This window comes from Bison bison, unplaced genomic scaffold, assembly GCF_000754665.1.
Source record: "Bison bison bison isolate TAMUID 2011002044 unplaced genomic scaffold, Bison_UMD1.0 scf7180017864201, whole genome shotgun sequence".
Lineage (NCBI taxonomy): Eukaryota > Metazoa > Chordata > Mammalia > Artiodactyla > Bovidae > Bison > Bison bison.
The window spans coordinates 687,525-710,438 of record NW_011494773.1 but is presented as its reverse complement, the minus strand read 5'-3'; the positions used below and the strand labels follow the sequence as shown (position 1 = coordinate 710,438).

The window sequence follows — 22,914 nt, the reverse complement described above, 5'->3', positions numbered from 1 at the left end:
AACCAGTCAATCCTAAAGGAAATCAACCCTGAATATTCATTGGAAGGACTGATGCTGAAGTTCCAATAATCTGGCCACCTGATGCAAAGAGCAGACTCATTTGAAAAGACCCTGATGATGGGAAAGACTGAAGGCAGGAGGAGAAGGGGATGACAGAGGATGAGATGGGACAGCATCACCAACTCAATGGATGTGAGTGTGAGCAAGCTCCGGGCGATGGTGAAGGACAGGGTAGCCTGGTGTGCTGCAGTCCATGGGGTTGCAAAAAGTTGGACACGACTGAGTCACTGAACAAGAAATAGTTGATTTACAATATTGTGTTAATTTCAGGTGTACAGCAAAGTGATTCAGTTATACATATACATGTATGCATTCTTTTTCAGATTTTTTCCATATGGCTTATTATAGAATATTGAATTCTCTGTGCTATACAGTAGATCCTTGTTGATTATTTTATATACAGCAGTGTTTATATGTTAATCCCTAACTCTTAATTTATCCCCCCCCCCCAAACCTTCCCCTTTGGTAACCGTAAGTTTGTTTTCTATGTCTGTGAGTCTGTTTCTGTTGTATAAGAATAGTTCATTTCCATCGTACTTTAGAGTCCACATATAAGTGATACCATATATTTGTCTTTCTCTGACTTACTTGACTCAGTATGATAATCTCTAGGCCTATCCATGTTGCTACAAATGGCATTATTTCATTTTTTATGGGTCAGTAATACTCATTGTGTGTGTGTGTGTGTGTGTGTGTGTGTGTGTGTGTGTGTGTGCGCGCGCGCGCGCACAGTACACACACACCTTCTTTATCCATTCCTCTACTGATAAACATTGAGGTTGCCTCCATGTCTTGGTTATTGTAAATAGTGCTGCAATGAACACTGGGGTGCATATCTTCTCAAATTATGGTTTTCTGCCCAGGAATGGGATTGCTGGACCATATGGTAATTCTATTTTTAGTTTTCTGAGAAACCTCCATACTCTTTTTCAGTGGCTGCAATAAGTTACATTCCCACCAACAGTGTTAAGAAGTTTCCCTTTTCTGCATACCCTCTCCAGCATCTGTTATCTGTAGACTTTCTAATGATGGGCATTCTGACTGGTGTGAGGTGGTACTTCACTGTACTTTCAATTTGCATTTCTCTAATTATTAGTGATGTTGAGCATCTTTTCATATGCTTTTTGGCCATCTGTATGTCTTCTTCAGAAAAATATTTATTTAGATCTTCTGCTGATTTTTTGACTGGGTTGTTTATTTTTTTGATATTGAGCTGCATGAGCTGTTTATATATTTTGGAGATTAATTGCTTGTTGGTCACTTCACTTGCAAATATTTTCTCCTGTTCTATGGGCTGTCCTTTCATTTTGTTTATGGTTCTCTATGGTATGCAAAAGCTTTTAAGTTGAATTAGGTTCCACTTGTTTATTTTTGGTTTTATTTTCATTACTCAAGGAGGTGGACCCAAAAATATATTGCTGTGATTTAAGTCAGAGTTTTCTATGTCTTCCTCAGAGTTTTAGAGCATCAATATCTTACATTTAGGTTTATAATCCATTCTGAGTTTATTTTTGTGTATGGTGTTAGAGGATGTTCTAACTGTACCTGTAGTTGCCTAGCTTTCCCCACACAACTTATGGAAGAGACTGTCTTTCCTCCATTGTATATTCCTGCCTCCTTTTATCACAGGTTGATCACAGATGTGTGGATTTGTTTCTGGGCTTTTTATCCTGTTCCACTGATCTGTATTTCTGTTTTTGTGCCAGTACCAATACCGTTTTGATGAGTGTAGTTTTGTAGTATAGTCTGAAGTCAAGGAACCCAATTCCTTCAGCACTCTATCTTTTTCAGGATTGCTTTGGCTACTTGGGGGTCTTCTGTAATTCCATACAAACTAAAATTTTTTGTTCTAGTTCTGCAAAAATGCCATTGGTAATTTGATAGGGATTGCACTGAATCTATAGACTGCTTTGGGTATACAGTGTTTTGACAACATTGCTTCTTAAGAACATGGCATATCTTTCCATTTGTTGTGTGTCATCTTTGATTTCTTTCATCAGTATCTTATAGTTTTCAGAGTACAGGTCTTTTATCTCCTTAGGTAGGTTTATTCAGAAGTATTTTCTTTTTGATGTGATGGTAAATGGGATTGTTTCCTTAATTTCTCTTTCTAGTCTTCTGTTGTTAGTATATAGAAATTCAAGAGATTTCTATGTATTAATTTTGTATCCTGCAACTTTACTGAATTCCCTGATGAGCTCTAGTAGTTTCCTGGTAGCCTCTTTAGAATTTTCTATGTATAGTGTATGTCATTTCCAATTTGGATTCCTTTTATTACTTTTTCTTCTCTGATTGCCATGGCTAGGAGGCTGGTATGCTATTTCATTTCCCTGCTTCCACCTTCCTCTCAACCTAGACAGATCCTATCCCTGATTAAAGGACCAAGCTGAGTCAGTCTCACATCTGCACACAGCTTTCCTTGAACACTCTAGGCCTCATCAGCCATGAATCATTATTTAACTGGTGTATATGTATCTGGTTTCTCTAAAGAGGCTAACATCCTTGGGAACAGGGATGCTGTTTACATTTATTTCATAATTTTCCAGTGACCTACCAACTTCAGCACAAGGCACACAGCTGACCCCCACTATCTGTTGACTAAAACAGATATGAATGAATAAAAGTTTAAAAAAAAAAAAACTTCTCAATTGTACACTTACGGGGGATTCAAACAGTAATTTTTTTTAGCCATGCCGCACAGTTTGCAGGATCTTAGTCCCCTGACCAGGGACCAAACTCTGGGCTATGGCAGTGGAAGCACTGAGTCCTAACCACTGCACCACCAGCTATTCCCTAAAATGGCAAATTTTATGTTATGATATTTTAATACAACTTTAAAAAACACAGCCAGAGTACAAAGCATATACAAAAGACTCCAATAAAATTATATCAGATGAACTCCTAATTGGTAGTCCTAGCTGGGGAATCAAGTCTCATGGCTTAACAGCCTTAAAAATGAAACCTCACTCAAATCTAAGAGAATCTAGTTAGCAAGGCAACAAGACTACTGTTGAATAGGCAAATTTTCCTATCCAGAGGTCCCCAATCTGGCAACTTCCACAGTTTAAAAACATATGGGCATGTGCACCCACATGCTTCCCTCTCGCCCTCACACACACATGTATACTCTCTCTCTTTAAAACAGCAAAAGCTTAAGAGTCAATTCAACTTATAAACAAGAAAAAATAAGAATTTGACTGAAACCATAAGAAATATTTTAGAATGCAAAGAACTCTACAAAAGGCAGATATTTGCAATATAAAGCCTATGGTCCAAAGAATTCCACCTAAGTCACCTTTTATTGATCATTCGCATCTATATGGCAAAAGACTGTAAGTTAGGTACTCCATGAATAATTAATCCTGAAACCCCAAGTGAAAGGAAAGAATAAATGTGTAAAATAGCAGAAATGATCCATTTTTTATACCTTACGGAGTTCTGGGAATAAGTCTAAATCAGCATGCCGATTTAATAATAAGAAACACATAAGACAGAATGTCAGAGGTAGACAGGTCTAAATGTAGATGTATCAATTGCCTTTGAAGTCAAAGACACAGGCAGAAAAGAAAGTGACACTACAAATTTTGTTTCTCCTTAAAACAGAGAAGTGTACAGAACAGAGCTTCTATTTTTCCCACAAGCAAGGTGCTTGAGTAAATACTATCCAAGCCCTTTGTTCTAGTTCAATCAAAAGTGAAAGCGCAAGTCGCTCAGTCTTATCTGACTCTTTGCAACCCCATGGATAGCCCATGGACTTCTCCAGGCCATAATACTGGAGAGGGTAGCCGTTCCCTTCTCCAGGGGATGTTCCCAACCCAGGGATCGAACCCAAGTCTCCCACATTGCAGGCAGATTCTTTACTAGCCGAGCCACCGGCGAAGCCCAGCTCAATTGTGCTTCTCCTGAAGAGCCAGAGAAAGGGAAAAGTCAAGCAAAGGGAAACAGTTTACAGCCATGCTCCTTTCTTCTTTACCTTAAGCTCACTGAAGGACTCACTAAAATGTTTCAGATTAAACATTAACCCCATTTCTTCAAACTAAACAATGTTATTAGACATCAAGACAGTGGCTACCCTTGAGCTGTGGCTAGTGGAAGAGGGACAGCCACTAGAAAAGGCTCAGGCAACTTGCGGGATTCTTTCTGGGAATGTTCCATTTCTGGATCTAGATGCTGGGTTACTTGGATGTGGCTTCATGAAAATTCATCAGGTGTGTACTTCTTTGTACACTTCTCTGTACGTATATTATCCTTCAATAAAAACTTTTTTAATTAAACTTTTTTAAATTAAAAACTATTGCTTCTTCAAGGTCAATGTTTATGAAATGCTAAGTTTTGACAGATACAAAATAACAATCATAAGAAAAACACTCAAAAGGGTTTTAAGGTAGTAATTCTCAAAGTATCAACTTGAGCTAAACAAAGCAAATACTGCCTTTTATTTACACACCGTCCATCGTTTCACAGCTCTGTGTGCTTGATACGTGTCAAGATGGCTGAGGGCACATACCATCACTCTTTATGGACCTAGTCAGTAACATTTATCCCATATTTTCAAGGAATGACACATTTTGGAATAAAATTCTTTACATTTTAAACCATTTTAAATGGAAATGCAATGGTTTTTTAAATGCTTATTTTAGTAAAATGAAAATAAGTATTACTTGCCTACTGTTCCGGAGAAGGCAATGGCACCCCACTCCAGTACTCTTGCCTGGAGAATCCTATGGATGGAGAGCCTGGTAGGCTGCAGTCCATGGGGTGGCTAAGAGTCGGACACGACTGAGCGACTTCACTTTCACTTTTCACTTTCCTGCATTGGAGAAGGAAATGGCAACCCACTCCAGTGTTCTTGCCTAGAGAATCCCAGGGACGGGAGAGCCTGGCGGGCTGCTGTCTATGGGGTCGCATAGAGTCGGACACGACTGAAGCAACTTAGCAGCAGCAGCAGCCTACTGTTCTACACATAGTTATCCCCTACAGTATATAGTGCAACATCCTGAGGAGGCCGCTGTGTGCTCAAGGTGGTCCTTGCAACACCTGCCCCTGGGCCTTGCTTCCTGGATCCCCCACTGGTCTCTGCTCAGCAATGTTGAGGGCTTCGGGGTTAACTGTCCCTACGTTAGTTAAATGACTTCCGACTGCTAAAGCCTTCAGCCTGTCACTTCTCTGCAGTAAATGGTCTACTTCTACCATCTCATTCCCACTCCTAATTGCTATACCTTCAAAATTCATAAATTCCTCTTAGGAAAGAACTGGAGGCTTTCTGAAACCAGACAACACAACTTATTTTGTCATAAAAGTATGTAGTTCTGTGTGGACTGTTTCCTTTCTACTCAGGAGGGGAGTTTTGCTCCTTTCACTGTTCACTGAGTTTCTACCTGGTGGGGGAGATGATATGGTGGTGAATGAAACAGTCTCTTCCCTAATGGACTTTATAGCCTGGGCCCACTTCCAGAAGCACAGCTTTCCCAGTTACAGAACCTGTATAGAAAGGAACTGAGGCAGCCCTAAAGAGACGTCACGCTCACTCCTAAAATTCAGGTTAGTGCTCCTTCCCTCTTAAAACATTTTTCTTAAGGCCATTTCCAGGTGGGAGAGTCATTTCATAAGAGGCAGAATAACTTCACAACTTAGGGCTGAGTAACAACAACAAAAATTGTGTTGTTTTCACTCTGACGTCGCTGTCTCCCAAGACAGGGACTGAAGAGGGCCAACACTCAGGTGAGGAGGCATCACAGAGGGCCAGGGAGCGGCCGGGGCTTCCCCTTCTCCTGGCACGCAGACCCCGATCCTTATCCACTGAGTGGCAGAAAATTTAACTACATTTCTTTTTTTAATTTTAACTCTTTTTTTCCTTTTAAAGAGCAGTGCAAGTTGCTCTTGTATGGTGAACCATGTCCTGTGCAAGGAGGGAGGGAATCTTTCAATTACGCAGAGGCAAAAAAAGGCTAAGTACTAGTTAAGCTAAAGCCACCACCAAGTTAAAACTCCCTTCTCAACTGAAGTGATATATGGTTATGTAAGAAGCTTTTACAAAATACACATCTCCCACCACGCAGGGATTGAAGAAGAATCTGTAATTTGTTTATTTTGAAATTCTACCTCAGGTAATTCTGATAAGCTTCTACCTACTGTGAAAATTACTGAGCTAAAAAAAAAAAAAAAAAACCTCCCAAGGCCAAGCTAGTCCATAAAATAGATCTAAATATTTAACTTAAAGAATAAGAGAGTGATTAAATGAATATAAATGTAGATGAAAAATATATTTATTATTCCCCAGTATGCAAGCAATTAACCCAGAGGAAAGACAGGCCACGTTCGCTCTATTTGTCTGATCTGGGCCTCAGTGTTCCGGGCACTGCTTCTTTCACAGCATGAGTGCTGGGTCAGAACTTCTCCTAAAAGCATCACATTCAGCAGCATTTGCTGAAAAGCTCTGGGGGTGGTGTGGGTGGAACGAACATTAAAAACATTAAATGCACTCTTTAAAAATTCTTACTTCAGGAAAAAAAATCACTAAATTCACATTGTAACTGTGAAGGTGAATGCTGAAGATTAAAAATTAATTGAAAGAGTATTCTGTATATTCACATGTAAACACAACACGTCTATTTTATTTTTTACTGCAGGTAACTGAAAAGATCAGGTGAGTTGTTAAAACTGCAGTGTTACTTAGGAAACTGGGCAGGTCACTATGTCCTTGGGGCAGGAATGTACTTTTAGGGGAAGAAAAACTTACTTTGAGAAATACATGCATGTTTAATAGAACCAATGTTGGCAAAAAATAAATAAATAACTGAAGTGACTGCTTTAGATTTAGAACAAAGAGGTTTAAAGTCATTCCTAAGGAAAGAGAACAGTCTTCTGTCAACAGCAAGCTAATTTTTAAGGAATGGTTCACCTTCAAAAAGCACTCATTGTAAAAACTCACTGAAAAGTTCACGTTTTGGTATGAAATAAAAATAAAATTTATTTTAAAAAGATATTTATTTGCTGTACTTCTCCTTTAAAAACACACAAATAAGTAACATCAAGAAAAAACTATTGATATTTCTAAGGACCAAAGGTCATATACATCATATATTCCAATTATTCTCCTCAATTACTAATCTATTCACCTCAATTATTTTTAACAAAAATTTATGAAGGCCTACACTGTGCTGGGTACAGAGGTTACACACAAAATGACTGAGCCAAGGGCCCGTCCACCAGGAGCTCACAGCAGAGGGAGGGAGGCCGACGCATAAGGCGATACGAGACACTGAGCTGTAATCAAGGAGCAAGGAAAGTGAGAGGGGAGAATGAGGGAGAAGAGGAGGAAACCTCAGGAGTACAGACCCCTCCTCACATGTGATTTTACCTTCAGGGTTACGTGACATTTATTAGACACCCAGTCGGGGAAATATATCTTCACAGACTTGCACATTTGACAGGACCCAGGCCTATGACACTAGAAACAGGAGTGTCGCAGTGAGGAGAGAAAACCACCTCCCGATCAGAGGACACAAAGGAGGTTTTAGGAAGAGATCCTGGCAATCCCACTCATGTTTTCACTCAAACCAAACCCTCAGCAGTTTGTGACAAACTGCTCGCCAGCACCTGAACATTCTCTGTAATCTACTTACTTCCCTTTGCTGGGCGAAGGCTGGCATCTCATGCCACCCACAGGAGTAGAACAGTTCCATATCCATTGGAAGGATGGGTATATTACAGTAGCAAAACAAGAGAGAGAGAAAATGCTTTCATCATTCCATACCTGGCAGTAAGATGCCAGCTGGCTGAGAGCTGCTATAAACAAGACAGTCCAACAGAGGACAAAAGATTCCAGAAGTGTGCACTACAGAATTCGAAGTCCCGGTAGGAGCGGGCAGCCGTGTGGACAACGTCACAGCACAAACACTTCCTAACACAGGACTGAAACCAAGCGCTGAAGAGGTGAGCGAGAGCTACTGTGCACCACAGCATCCCCAGCAGAGAGAGGACTAATAAAAGGTTCTTTCCCCTAAGCCCTGAGGTAAAACCTGAGGCTGTTTACTATGGCTCCAAAGGTCAAAATTAATAGCATGAATTGAGTCTTCTTTTTGCTCTTTGAAACTCCTTGTCAAGTGGCACAGCCAGCTGGGCACACAACTCTGATATGCAGATCATAGCGTTTTTGAACAGATAAAATGAATTACAATGAGTGCAGACTATCATATTTCAACTAACAGGAAGGTCTCTCTCTCTTTCACCCAAGCACTGTCCAAATGCCTTCTCTTATAGTCCACTTGGGGTCATTTTAAACACCTCAAGAATCTATACTAAATATTCATTAGCAAATGACTCTGGAAACCAACTCAAGGTTTGTAAAACTGCAGTTATCCTTAGAACAGGGTAGTGGTAGTTAACTATATAACAAAAATAAGTATTAGCTACCAGTATGCTAAATATTCAAGTATATTATTTCATTTTGATCCCGACCAGCCCCCAAAATATTGATATTTTCATTTTCAAGGTGAGGAAATTGAAGTATGGGGAGGTTAATTCTTTTGCCCAGGTAAAAGCCAAGACTCCTATCTGAGTCTGCCTTAAACTAATATGAGATTAAAAACTTAAAAGAAAGAATAAAAGAAATGGTGATACACTACAAAGTGATCACCCAAAATAGAGGAAAGATCAGGAAAGTCAAAGAAACTCAAAACTGCCTCAAGATATTCAAAAACTACAACCGGTGACTTGTGCATCATACAAAGAGATGTAGCAATTTATAAGTTCCAGTTATGGTTCTCTAAGACAATAATGGTTTTAAAAAAAAAACTACCTTTCAATCAATAAATCTCTCATTTTGGAAAAAGCTGCCTACAGCACTAGTTCCTTATTACCATTCTGGGACTGTGTCCTTGACAGCAAAACCAGCGCTTCTACCAGAACACCAATCACACCATCTGCTGTTTGAGCAGCAGCAATTCTTAGCACCGGCCCCCGGTCTTACTACTTTAATAGCAACAGCCCAATACCAGCAACCAAAGCAACCAAACCCAAACAGCTGGCTTACGAATTTTATCTATATACACCCTGCCCACGATCCAGCTACCCACACACTCACCCATCAACTCTGCCCATTTGCCCACCACTAAGTGCTGGACCCTGCTGCTCTCCTCCTCACCTGCAGCAGTTCTCCAATGCTAAGAGAAGCCCAGCATTGTCCCTTCCGTACAGAACTGTGCTCACAACACCCAAGCACAGGACAATTATGAAATGGGCTTTCCTGTTAAGTAAATTACAAAGCATCGGTCGTAAAACCATATGCATCTCGGGCAACAGTTCCCAAGCCTGGCTGCATGTTAGAGACACCTGGGAGCTCCAAAGCACTGCCAGTGCCCGGGCCTCATCCCAGGCCAATTGGATCAGGATCGTGCCAAGTGGGGACCAGCCTGGATAGACTTTTTTTTTAAGCTTCTCAGGTGATTGAAAAGTACAGCCAGGGCTGAACACCAGAAAACTTCAGTATTTCTAGGGCGGTATTTCTAAAAACCTCTTAGCCCACAAATGAATCAGTGGTACAAAGACCACACAGGTTCGCTCTCACTGCACCCGCCATCTGGGTGGTATTAAAATGACACATTGATCACATTTCTCTTAAAATCACGTCCCCATTATGTCTTGTTTATGGCAATGGAAAGCTAACAAGAGAGTACCGTGAGGTCACTCACTGCCCCCCAGCAGCCCCCAAGCCTCACTTGGAGAAGGCTCTAGCAGTGAGGAGGTGCTTGAGGAACCCTCCCTCTCTCGCAGCTGAGTGTTTGGGGGGGAGCTGAACTGGTCCCATCCAGGCAGGAAGCAGCCTCAGCTCAGTAACCCGACAGGAGGAAACCTGCACAGTTCAGGCATGATCATCAAACTCTTTGTGCTCTTACAGGAGAGTAATTATAGGCATGTGAAAAAAGGGAAGCACTCCCTGAGGAACTCTTCCTCACATGCTTCCCAAGAGGCAGTAGGGCCATTAAAAATTCCATGATGAAGAGGAAAAACAGCCTGGGAACAGCCAGGAGGCAATACAGCAAATTAATACACCAGGCCTCCTCGGGGAAAGCTGTGATAAAACAGGAAACACTTCTCTCTTCGCAAAATAAAATTATACCGCTAATGATAACATAGTCACCACACACACACGCACAAATCGTTCTAATGATGGGTGTGAAATTCCCAATGCTGCCCAGATGCTTTGAAAGGAATCTTTACAGCAAATAAGATGAAACAAGAAAAAGACAAAATTTCCATTCGAAACAATTTTTAATGTGGTCACTCACCTGCCTCTTTCCTGCCACCACTGCTCTTTAACATCCTTCCCTAGGTGCCAGGTTTTGTTAAATGGTCCACTCTTTGCAAAGCCCACCATCCATTTCTGAATCTGATAGCACCCGTCAGCCACACTGGAGCTAGGCTGCTCCTTCTCTGCTGACCCCTTGCCAGGCAGGGACCTCGCTATTAAGGAAAACAGGGAGCCCCGTGGGAAGTGACTCATCACCCACATTTCCTAAAACCTGTGGAGGTCACTTGTGCTGACCATTTCCCACAGATCGGGGGTTCCCAAACTTTATTGCTCGTGCGCCCTCAGTAAAAAAAATCTGAACACTCCTTATATATGTAATACATACACATAAAAATATGTGCTGCTAGACTAATATATGTATAACCTAAAAAAAATTTTAAAGCATAAGATAATAAATAAATGTAAGTTTAAAAATGTTCTTCCCGTGCCCCAAAGAACCTTCATGTTTGCAACCCCACTTTGTATCCACTGACCCAGGAATGATGCCAGGCAGGACAAGCATGAGCTGTAAGTGTCCACACTCTCTCATCCTACTTTCAGCAATAGTCTGAAGCAATAAGCACTATTTCCACAGAGCTGAGTGCACCAGAAACACAGCCTCGGCTTCCTTATGTTTCCAAGTCTGCACGGCTTGGAAGAGAACCACAAGCACGGCGGGTAAGAGAACAAAGATAATGATGTGGATAATGAGATGCACAAAGAAACACGAAGCTCACACCCACTCCAACCAGGATGAGGCCTTAGAGGCAATAGGAGGCCTGACAAAGGCATGGATACACCAATCTCAGCACAGCTCAAGGCAGCAGAAGTCGGGGGAGGAGGACAAATAGTCCACTTTCAGTATCTGACATGACATGGTTTTACTCACAGTCTTCCTGAAGAGCACACGTGGACATTATTTTATTTGGTATTAAAACAAGTAGCTGGAGGGCTGCTTTCCTATGGACTGAAATTTCATCTTCCAAGACAGCCTGAGCACTACCACCTCTAAGAAAAGCTCCCTGAGCCTGAGTGAGGAGCTGCTCTTCTGAGTTGCTATCACTCTGGTGCACACAATACCTGTCATTCCTAACTGTAGTTGTCCATTTCTACACCTGACCCTCCCATGAGGATATAAGCTCCTTTAGGATAGTATTAAATATTTAAACAAAGTGCCTGGCACATAATAAAGTGTAAGGAAGTGAAAGTGTTAGTCACTCAGTTGTGACTGACTCTTTGCGACCCCAGGGACTGTAGCCCACCAGGCTCCTTTGTCTATGGGATTTTCCAGGCAAGGATACTGGAGTGGGTTGCCATTCCCTTCTCCAGGGAATCTGTCCCACCCAGGGATTGAACCCGGATCTCCTGCATTGCAGGCAGATTCTTTACCATCTGACCCACCAAGGAAAGCTTCCAAGGAAGGCTTCCCAGGAAGGCACATAGTAAGGACTCAGCAAATGAATGAATGAATGATGGCTAAATAGCATGCGACTAAGAAAAGGCCTTACAGTAGTTTACTAATATCCCCTAATTTTCCAAGCTCTTACTTAACACCATGCGTGATAGTCTCTTTTTTCAAAAGATTTTTCCTACTGAAATACTACTTTTCCAGTAGAAGGTCAGGCAGGCGGTTATAGTGCAGAGTTCATTATTATAGGCCATAGCAAATATCCTAACTATATCCATGAAAAAAATCATTTCTTTGTGCAGCCTGCCCCCCAAATCTATGAATATATCCACTTAACAATGTGTTAGGAAGAATAAAGAAAAAAAAATCATTGGAACCTTGTAAAGAAATTCTTTGTGCCACGAGAAATAATAAAAGTTCTATGGTTCAGCCTATTAGCTGCTCCTTATGCACAATAACCCACTAGGGCATGCCATCATAGAAACCATATTTACTCTGCATTCACCCAACTTGAGAGAATGTATATTCAGAGGCACTGATCTCATTCTGCTATGCAAGTGCAGGATTTATCCTGACAAATTCATACTGAATGCCCCGTAAGCGCCAGACACTGTGTTAGGCGTGGGGGACGGACGTATCAGGGAACAAGACAAGGTCCCAGCACTCTGAAGCTTATAGTCTAGTGAGAGACAAGGGGAAAAGTAAGAAGAAAAACAAAACAACAATAAAGTCATTAGAGACTGTAATTAAAGCTCTAAAGCAAAGAGAGAACGAGCGGTGAGAGGTGCAGGCAGGCACTTTTACACAGGATAGCCGGAGGGGGTCCTCCCAGAGGAGGCAGCCCCAGCTGGGGTGAGAAAGAGCCAACCACAGGAAAAGCTCTAAGATGGCAGTCCAGCAGAGGGAACACGTGTCGAAGGTTCAGCGGCAGGAAAGAGTTGTGAATCTGAAGAATAAAACAGAGCTCCCAGGCACAGCTGGATCTCTCTCTCAGTGAGGAGGAAGCAGTCTATGAAAGGAGGCTGGACAAGAAGGCAGGAGTCAGATCACAGAAGATGAGTCAGAACTTAGGTCAAAGCTGAGGTTTTAAATCATACAGTAAGCCATGGGACCACAGGAAAGATAACTTCAACACTCTGCCTCAGTTTCTGCCTCTCTAGAACAACTCCTGACCTCAAAAAGTTGTTGAGAGATCAAAGTGGACAGTATACACTAACATACTTTAATCTGAAAAGGCTTATAGAAGGACAATAGTATCATCTAGAAAAGACAGTCACTAGGACACAATTACCTGGCAGAGCAGTGCGCTGGTGAACACCTTCGGTGAGAAGCGTCAGCAAGAACATCCAGGGAGTAAAGGGGAGAGAGAGGATTAAACTGCAGAATAAATGAGATTATTTCAGTAAGGCTTACATGAAACAGACCTGATCCTAAAGGGCTACCTGCTACTTGCTTACTTTTCCCCTTTGATTATTCAACTCTCCTGTCACACCACAGACACCGTTCAATCAATCTGTGCACAGTCAACAGTGTACCCACAAATGTAGCGTAACTAATCTAGCCAGCCTCAAAAACAGGCTAGTCCTTGGTAAGCAGCAATTTTTCAAAAACTTCTGATACATAATAATTACTTAAGCGGCAGAATACAGTACTTTCTAACTGACATAAAGGGAACTTATGCCTACTGATTTGCAGCCCTTGTTCCCAAGAATACTAGCATGAAATTACCTTGTCCTTATCCTGGCAGATGTTTCCAGTGAATAACTGGTTAGCACAAACCAGCAGCAGTGTAGTGGAAACAGAACTAGATTAAGAATTAGAATATCCAGCGTTTAGTTCCAGCCTACCACTGAGTTGTCATATACTAAAAACTACAAAATCTCTTTGGGCTTTACCATCCTCATCTGTAAAACAGATGTATCACTATCTGTCTTACCTATTTCATGGGATTACTGTGAGGGCTACATAAAATATTACTTTTGGTTTAAAGTAATTTCAGTTTCTCATCTGTAAAACACCTATTCACCTCAAAAGGGGGTTGTAAGGATCAACTGGGAACTATATAAAAGTACGTCACTTTATGTTGGCTAGCCTTCTTTGGATTTTTTTCTACAGTAAATACTCCCCCCGCCCCCACATTTCAGAAATAAATATATATGAATACCAGAAGAACAGTGAATGGTGTTAATCATCTCAAAAGAACTTAAAAAGTACACAAATTAAGCAACTGTCTGTCAGAGGTTCCAGTTCCAGTGCTGTATGACTTTGGGCAAACGGTTTAAACGTCGTTTGTACATAATCCATCTCATCTGTAAATTAACAGATCTGGATGAGATGATCATCATAGGTCTCTCTGCCTTTAGATTCTGATGCAAACACAATTAATACTCTAGCGTAGCAGTTCCCAAACTGTAGTCTCTCACATTCCACCTTAATGACTATCTACCAATCACCTGCTCTACTACTTATTTCATATTTTCCTGCATATTAAGCTTTACTCAGCATTGTCATCACTATATTTCTGTGAAATAACAAGTTTGATAAAATGATTACATTTTTCTAATATAAATTATTGTAACTAAAGTAAAAACTGTGGATCCACATGCCATCTAAAATTATATAAATTCATACCAGTTAGGTCTAACACTGTTCTAGTTCATTTTGAAATAGTAACTTCAAGGCGAAAATGCCAAGTCTAAAAAGTATTACCAACTTATTAACAAGATAATAAGCAGAAAAACCAAAAAACCTATCAGTATTCGTCTATTTTACAACTAATCATCAAGATGAAACAAACTCTCTCGCAACAAAACACAAAAGGCTAGGACATTAAAGGAACACACTGAGAGCCACTGTCAGCAATTTTAAAATCAGGACCCTTATAAAGGCCTAGATACGCCGAGGGCCCCTCAGGAGTAGCCAGAGAAAAGAGTAAGAGGCTCTAAGGCCTCAACCCCATTTCAGCCAAAGCAGCTCTACCTTCCTCTGCCTCAAGTGTTTAGGATTCAACATTGCATTTCTCAGCATGGGATGCTAATACTGAACTAAAAAATAGGCAAATGAAGTTCATTCTGATTTTTTACTGCAAAGTTCAAAACCAGAATAAAAACTGGATTCCTATGAAATACGTCACACGTAATAAACGGAAGACCACAGCTGAACCTAAAAAGGTGAAGGGACTCTTGTTCCTACTAGTGGATACTAAGATACTTGTGGAAAACAGTTCTCCAAGAAAATCAGAATAACATACGGAACACGAGCCTTACCTCATGTGCACAAGCAGAAATGTGAGGAAAACCAGAAGCCAAGGCTTTATTCTTTCTAAAGAAAAGGAAATCAAATGATGACAAAGAAAAATAATCTTACCTGATTTCGTTCTCTTTTCCCAGCTGATGGTAACCAGAAACTACAGAGAGGGAGAGAATAAGAGGAAAGAAAACAATAAAAGAAGTGGTGAGTGAAGTTGCTCAGTCGTGTCCGACTCTGCGACCCCATGGACAGTAGCCAACCAGGCTCCTCTGTCCATGGGATTTTCCAGGCAAGAATACTGGAGCGGGTTGCCATTTCCTTCTCCAGGGGATCTTCCCGACCCAGGGATCGAACCCGGGTCTCCCGCACTGTAGGCAGATGCCACCAGGGAAGTCAGAGAAGTGGTACGAACATTATTAGAGACGAGAAGATAAAAAAGATATTGGATTAATGAAGTGAAGAAAAAAGAAATGAGGGGGAAAAAAGGAATCAGAGGAGAAAAGGAGACGTTAAATGTGTATGAACTTTTTTTTTTTTGCAGAAAATGACTCTTCAAAGTAAAAAGTCAGGATACAGAAGACTGGACACTAAAACAACTCAAGGCGATGGTGTGAAACCAATGCACTCTCAGCTGTGCGGTGAGAACAGGATCCCAGTTCAACAAGGGCACAGACCACAGCTTGTCAATTTTATAACAAACAACCAGGCTGGAACGATACAGGATCACAATTGGACACTGACCATGACACAAACTAGAGACACCAAAGAGCCAACTGTGTTAGGGGGCAAGGCTGTCACAAGAAAAGGCAGAACGCTACACACAGGCTCTCCAGTAGCACGTATCACAGTAGTTAGAACAAAAAGATATTTCTTTGTCTAGACGCCTAAACATGGGAAGTGCATACAGAAGAGAATACAGAAGCAATCACACATTTTGAACAAAAAAATTTTAAGAGATGGAAAAAGTGATTTAAAATACAACATTCTCATTAGAGGCTACTTTTACAATGTAGCACCTAGAGACATAAAATGCAAAGAAATAAAAACTAGTCTAGAAAGGAAAAACTAATCACTCTCATGAACTCAGCATGTTAGCCATGTTATAAAGTACCAATCTTTAAGATGACCTCATTCAGCTCTACAACAGAATTTCCAGGTTTCTTCATAAAACGTTCTTCTGCGCTCTCCTCCAAGGAACAGGCTAGGAGAGGACCGGTAAATACAGAAGCACTTACTCTTTCTGCCGAGGGTCACTAATGAGGTGGCCTATCCTCTCAGTACCCAGATTACTTATGCTGGACTCCTGAAAAGGCAAAGAGGGTAAAACAATCATTAAGTATGATCTGTCACCAAACTCACCCTTTCCCATGATTATACCAGCAACCCCAAAGCACATGTCAGATGTCAATCTTAAAATCCAATAGCAACTAGACAGCTTTTTGTGGAACTCTATTGTAAAAGTATTGCATGGTATTCTAGACTTAGTTTTCTTTAGTGCTCAGAAAAAGTCTTTTTTTTAAACTATGTATAGTATTTTAATATACCTCCTGGACTTACTAAAAAATGTCAAAATAGAAACAGTTTTTAAAAAAATCCAACAGCAGCCAATTTTTAACAGGCCAGCACACCAAATCCCTAGAGTCATTCACTTATAGCCTCAACAGCCTTCATAATGCGACATTTGTGAAGTCCTCACTAGGAACACCTAAGTATCTACTGACTGTATACAGGTCAAGAGATTTTTGTAACTTACAAAAATTGTCACCCTGTATTTTGTCTGTTAAACATCATCTCCTAAAGTAAAAATACAAGTTGTATAAACTGGTTCTTAAATTAGTGGTTCTCAAGATTGTAATACAAAATCATACCCATACCACCACAAGCAATTCAGAAACTAATCTCAAAAAAACTGGAAAATGGCAGAAGGCACTCACCCTTCATTTAACTTGAGTACACTTACAGTGAGTATCTATCACAGAACTTGGGCAAGCGTATTGACAGTACATGAGCAAGAGTTACACGCGTGTGAGGACGTGTTAAGATGAAAGAGCATAAGTCATGGGCATGAATGTCAAAAATGTCAAGCCTGTTACTCAAACACATTTGTTTCTGGGCAAACACTATTATCTGTACTCATCTGTGTGTGGATTAGCCTAAACATGAGGGTACACATTTTAGCAGAACTGACTGTAGAAAAATTAACTTGGAGGTCAGATTTTGGGTGGGAGTGGAGCTAAATGAAAAGGGTTCCCATACTGTATTCTTCCTATTTTTCACTCCTTACACCTACGCCTCTTGGTCACAGACACAACCATGGCAATGGGGCCACGAGAAAAGATAGGTGAAAAATGAGCTATTTGTTACAGCAGAAAAATTATTAACTTAAAGTGCCGTAATGTTTAAATTTACAGTTTATTACTGTGTAAATTACAAGCAGTACTTTGCGTAATTAGCAGCTCGCTGGCAGGGAGCTGTGAATGAAACTCATTATTTATGATTACAATTTAGAAAAAGAGGAGAGAGATAGGGGAGGGAGAAGAAGGGGGGCAGAACAGTGACCTCTGCTAGAAATGACAAATATCCCTTTAAGGTGATGAAGATGAATTAACCAAGTAAATATTATCCTATTCATTTGAAATCATTACAGACACATCCAACAGGCCCAGTTTTCCTTCCAGGCAAGCTAAAGGGGGTTCTCCAGGATGAAATTATTTACTTCCATGGGCGTGGAAGGCTCTTATTCTATAGGAGCTGCAACAAAATAAGGTAGGTGTTAGGGAGAACACCATGTGTCAAGCCTAACCAATAAAGAAGAAAAGTCAAACCATTGCTCTCTTCCCCACTCCCAACATCCTGGGGCCTCCCTCCACTCCATGTATTCCTACCTGCTAGCTGTCCTGTTAGAATAAGCTCCCACAATAGAAAATGCAGCACTGTGTTGCCTATAAAATGAGTAATCCAGAAGAAAAGGTATTCTTCCAATAATCAAATATTTTTCTAATTAGAGATATGAAATAGAATTTAAAGACAGATAAAAATATGACTTCATCTCAAAATAAACAGACTCACTTCTTTTGCAGCTCCCTTAAGGCAGGAAGACTGTGGCTCTGATCACTGCATACCTGGCCGGGCACAGGGCCTGCCACACTCAGGCAGTCTAGATACTTACTGAGTGAACAAACATATTAATGCTCTAAAAATGCCTCTCCCACCCTTATTCTTTCTCCACCACAATCTTCTCTGACTGGTACTGAGCCTCAGCCTTATTTTCAATCTCAAAGCCAGAGTGAAAAATACGTAATTAATTAAATTTAAATTTTAAAAAGATAAAAGAGAAGTAGACCTGGGTTCAATTCTCTGTGTTTTGCCACTTCTATCTGGATAACATCAGACATTCGTTAACACCTTTGAACCCATTTTCCTCATCCTTTAAAGAAAATATCACCTTTTTAACAAGAGTTTTGGGAGGAATAAATGAACTGAGTACCTAGCAGAGTCCCTGGCAAAGGCAGAACTGAGTAAACGGTAGACAGTCCTCTCCTATGGCCAAGGAGGGACTTTTGGAATTTGATAACAGGTCTTGCTTCCCATTTTTTTTTTAATGAATTAGAATAAAAGACCAAAGTTAGAACAAAAGAAGCATTCGTGAATTCAAGAGGAGTCATAAAGAAGCCAAGAGCATTTCAACTTATACAATAATAATATAATCAAAAGAGTAGAAGGGACAGAGAGCGGGCCTCTAGGTTTACAGACCACCAACACTGTCATGACAGTGTTTGCTTTGTCAGAACTTTTGTATGAATCAAGCTTCAGCTTTCATGTATGTATCCACTCATGTCCTATATAATGTTCACTCTTGTGAATGTGCAAAATACATCTGGTTTAATTAACCCCAGGGAGTTCTTCAGCACCTTTGATTACCAATAGGATACAAATCTCTTGGGGAATAAATTATCCTCCCAGGGAGCCTAGGAAACAGTGAGAGCTATCACCTTCCCCACAAGCCTTCTTCGCCCTTTTCTGAGGCATCGAGCTGCAGCTCCAGGCAGACGATTAAAGCGAGCGTGGTACCCTAAATAAAAAAGAAGACAGACCTCAGTAACTGAATGCACAAGATTCATTAGCAGTGATATGCTTTTAGTACACAAAGGCCTTCCACCTGGGATCTTACTAGATTGATCCTTAAACCAGTATCATCAGGCTATTTGCCAAGGATTTACTATTCCTTTGTCTTTGTCACCAGTGGTATGATCTTAGGCATGTCATTTACCTGTGACCTAGGCATCCTTGTTTAAAAAGGGAACAATCGTTTGCTCAGTCCGCTTTTACAGGACTTCAAGACTCCATGAAACAGCACATGGAAGGTACTTTATAAACTGAAAACACTACACAAACATAAGGTATTATCAACAATTTCTAATTACAAATTAAATGTTAGCTATCATCTCAAAAACATTCTAACTCAGGGGCTTCCCTGGTGGCTCAGTGGTAAAAGAAATCGCTTGCCGGTGCAAGAGACACGGGTTCAATCCCTGGTCCAGGAAGATCCCATGGGCTGTGCAGCAACTGAGCCTATGTGTCACAACTACTGAACCTGAGCTCGAGAGCCCACGATCTGCAAATACTGAGCTCACGTGCCGCAAGAACTGAGGCCGGCGTGCCCTAAAGCCCATGTTCTGCAACAGGACAAGAGAAGCCACAGCAATGAGAAGTCTGTGCGCCACAATGAAGAGTAGCCCTTGCTCACCGCAGCTAGAGAAAAGCCCGCACAGCAAGGAAGACCCAGCGCAGCCAAGAAATAAACAAACAAAAGTATTTAAAAAAAATTTTTAAAGACATTCTAATTCACGAAACAGGTTAAAAACAAATAGCATGTATAATATAATCCCAGTTTTCTAATTGCAGTATATGTTCTATGCACAGAGGAGACTACTGGAAGAATCCACAGGAAAATATTATCAGCAACTCTGGGTGTGGGATTACAGGCCATGTAAAGTTTCTTCTTTCTAGTCTTGCTTATTTGTATGTACTTTAAGTGGTGCATAAAGAACTTTTAGAAATGGTCATTGACGTGTTTATGAAAACTATTAAGGTATCAAATGACGTGCCTCGGCCAGGCATCCTTACCAAGAACAGACTGCTTTGAGAAGGCGTTTCAATCACCCAAATTCATAATGAAACACTGCAGGACAGGAATTCACAACTCTTAGTGCAATGCTGCACCCACAGATGCTCAACATACACTTGGAAACTGGATGATTTTTGGTTTCTGGGGATCTTTTCATCACAAATTTACAGAGCTAAAAGAAACCTCTGAAACAACATTGTTCAATGTCACAATATCCTAAGTCATCACTCTGATGCCCCAAGGAAATGAAGTTACTACCAGTCACAGAGCTAGGAAGACCGCACCAGAGAGTATTCCCACATTTCCTTCCCCCGTCCTAGGCTCCACTCACTCCACTTTGTTACATCATAGTCAGTGGAAAAGCACAGGGAAAGAATACACATTTGTGTTAAAGCCCACAATAACAGAATTACTAAAATAAAAATTTTTTTTAATATTTTAAAATCACCCATTTAAAAATGTCATTACGCCTGTTGTTGTTATGAATGTTGTTACTGAAATCTGTTCTCTTCCAAGATCCACTACTTCAGGCTTCCACTGGGCACTCAGGAGCCCATCGGTTTCACAGGACAGGCAGCAGTGACACACTGCTGGGCTTCTTTGATCTGGCACAGATGGCAACTGCAAGCTGAAGGGATGCCCTGCTAATATAAATCCCGGGAGTCTCCGTGATCCCTGCTAATATAAATCCCTGTAGTCTCCGTGGATTGATTCAGGTAAGAATGGAGAAAACCTCAAGCTTTGAGACTGACCGTTGAACCTTCTGGACAACTCCCTGGCCTAGTTCTAAAATTCAGACAGTCAATGCATGCTTACAGGCATGAGTAGGCTGGCCATGGGCGGACTCCCCCCAGAGAGAACATAAAAGTATGAAGTATGTTTTGGTTTCCTCAGAACTCACCTCTTTGAGCTGGTCGAGAAGGTAAAAGGAATGTGGAATCGGAAAGTTTATCCAGTCCAGAATCCATTCTCTCTACCTCGGAGCAGTGGTCAGGAGCCCACTTGGGCAGCAGATTAGGGACAGTGAATCCTGGGACGCATTCTCCTTCATAGAACCAATCACTCTGCTCATCGTCCCCTAAAGGAAAGAGATTCTGTCATGGCTAGAATTTTTAACGTGCTCTAAGAGAAGCCAAGTGGGAAGATGATGTCTCAGTGATATGGGTCTGATTATATTTTTTTAAATAAAGTCAAAGTACAAAAAAAAAAGTTTGCTACTTCTTGATCCATATTATGACAAAAACCGGGACATCAGACTAGTTCCACATAAATGTCACACTGAAACTGGGAAGCTTTTGATAGTCAAAACTAACAAAGTTACCGCTTGTAAGTCCTGTCCACCTACCAGAATCCATGCTAAAAAATCTGTAAATTTGTTATCTCTTCCAAACATTACACTAACTTCAACTTATCAATTAGGCAACTAAAGCCCAGAAAAATCAAGACAGAGTTAGTAACGGTGAAGCCACGGTACGCCTGAATGACCCCAAAGCCTTTCACATAAAAAAGAACCGCCGCTCGTGCACCATTCTAAGCGGCATAGATGAACCTGGAGGTTAAACCCACAAATACTACTCAATTCGAAACTGGCTATTTTTGCAGGATTTCTTGCTGTTATTTCTTGTACTAGGTGAGTAGAGAATGTATACTCGTCCCTTGTTTCTTCCTTGATATCTCATTGATGGGACAGAAAATCATCTTGACAGTAGCAACCCAAGCTACCAGAAAAAAAACTAACCACAAAGACAAGGTAACCCCAAGGCTTGTCGAGAAGCTACACCATTTGCCCGAGGCCATACTCAATTACTGACAAAGTCAAGACTAGAACCATACAGCCAGACTCTTGGTTCAAACTTCTTTCTACCAGCTACTATAATAGCATCTCAATTTCCAGAAGAGCTTATTCCTGCCCACAAAGAGTAAGATGGATAACTTTCTGTCTGCTACCTCTCACCCTTTTCAAAACAGCAAGGATGAAGGAAATTATTACTAGAACATCTAAAGAGTTCACATTGCATTCATTCTGATGGGCACTGGATCTCAGGGAAGCTGCTCAGACCTGTTAATCACAAGAAGTATCAGATTCATGGATCACTAAGGATAACTCTTAAATCACTGCAGAGATCTTTAAAAGGAAAAAGAAGCCACTAAAGAAGCTGCTCCAAATATTCTCTTATAAAAACACAACATCAACAGCTGTCTTTCAGAACAGTGGTTCTCAACCTTTAGTGTGCTTCAGAAGGATGGGGAAGGACTACCAGAACACACACTGCTAGGCTGCATTGCCCAAACTTCTGCTTCTGGCCTAAACAGGACCAAGAACGCACATTTCTAACAAGTCCCCTGGTGAAGCTAAACTGGTCTGGAGACCACATTTGGAGAACCATTACTCTAAAAGCATCTAACCTAACCAGGTATAAGAATGAATAAAAGATAGGCATCAGAATTAACGATGATTAGTTTCACTCCAAGTCAATACAGTGATTCCTTCCTATTCATAAGCATTCCTTGGGCCCTTTATTAATTAGTATATCATAATTTTCTAATAACAAATGGCAGATTAATAGGGAATTTTTTTTGTTTGTTTTGGTTCTCAAGCATTGACTCCAGATTTTCGATAATACAAGAAAGGACTCACTGAACTGGAAGGACCCTTGTGACATCATTTAGACCAGTAGTCTTCAACCCTGGTTCACTAGGATGCCTGATGCAGGAGCTCCTCAAAAGAGGGCTGCCAGAGAATAAGGGAGAGGCTGAGTGCGTCAGGCTCTGACCTCC

General features: G+C 40.9%; 1 protein-coding gene across 3 annotated transcripts in view; it reads right to left on the bottom strand.

Moving 5' to 3' along the window:
• The window catches only part of GPATCH2L (G patch domain containing 2-like), a 60,833-nt gene that overhangs the window by 15,692 nt on the left and 22,227 nt on the right, over nucleotides 1-22,914 (bottom strand). The window contains exons 3-7 of one of the 3 annotated variants that reach the window (XR_825637.1): nucleotides 21,038-21,214; nucleotides 19,001-19,080; nucleotides 16,244-16,311; nucleotides 15,126-15,165; nucleotides 13,051-13,077 (exon numbers count right to left, since the gene is read on the bottom strand). Coding sequence is in view for 2 of the 3 variants with exons in the window: in XM_010844370.1 (XP_010842672.1) it covers nucleotides 13,051-13,136; nucleotides 15,026-15,080; nucleotides 16,244-16,311; nucleotides 19,001-19,080; nucleotides 21,038-21,214 (466 nt within the window). In the remaining variant the exon portion in view is untranslated. Of the gene's footprint in view, nucleotides 1-13,050; nucleotides 13,137-15,025; nucleotides 15,081-15,125; nucleotides 15,166-16,243; nucleotides 16,312-19,000; nucleotides 19,081-21,037; nucleotides 21,215-22,914 lie in introns of all 3 variants that reach the window. The other 2 variants (XM_010844370.1, XM_010844372.1) reach the window with 2 other exon arrangements.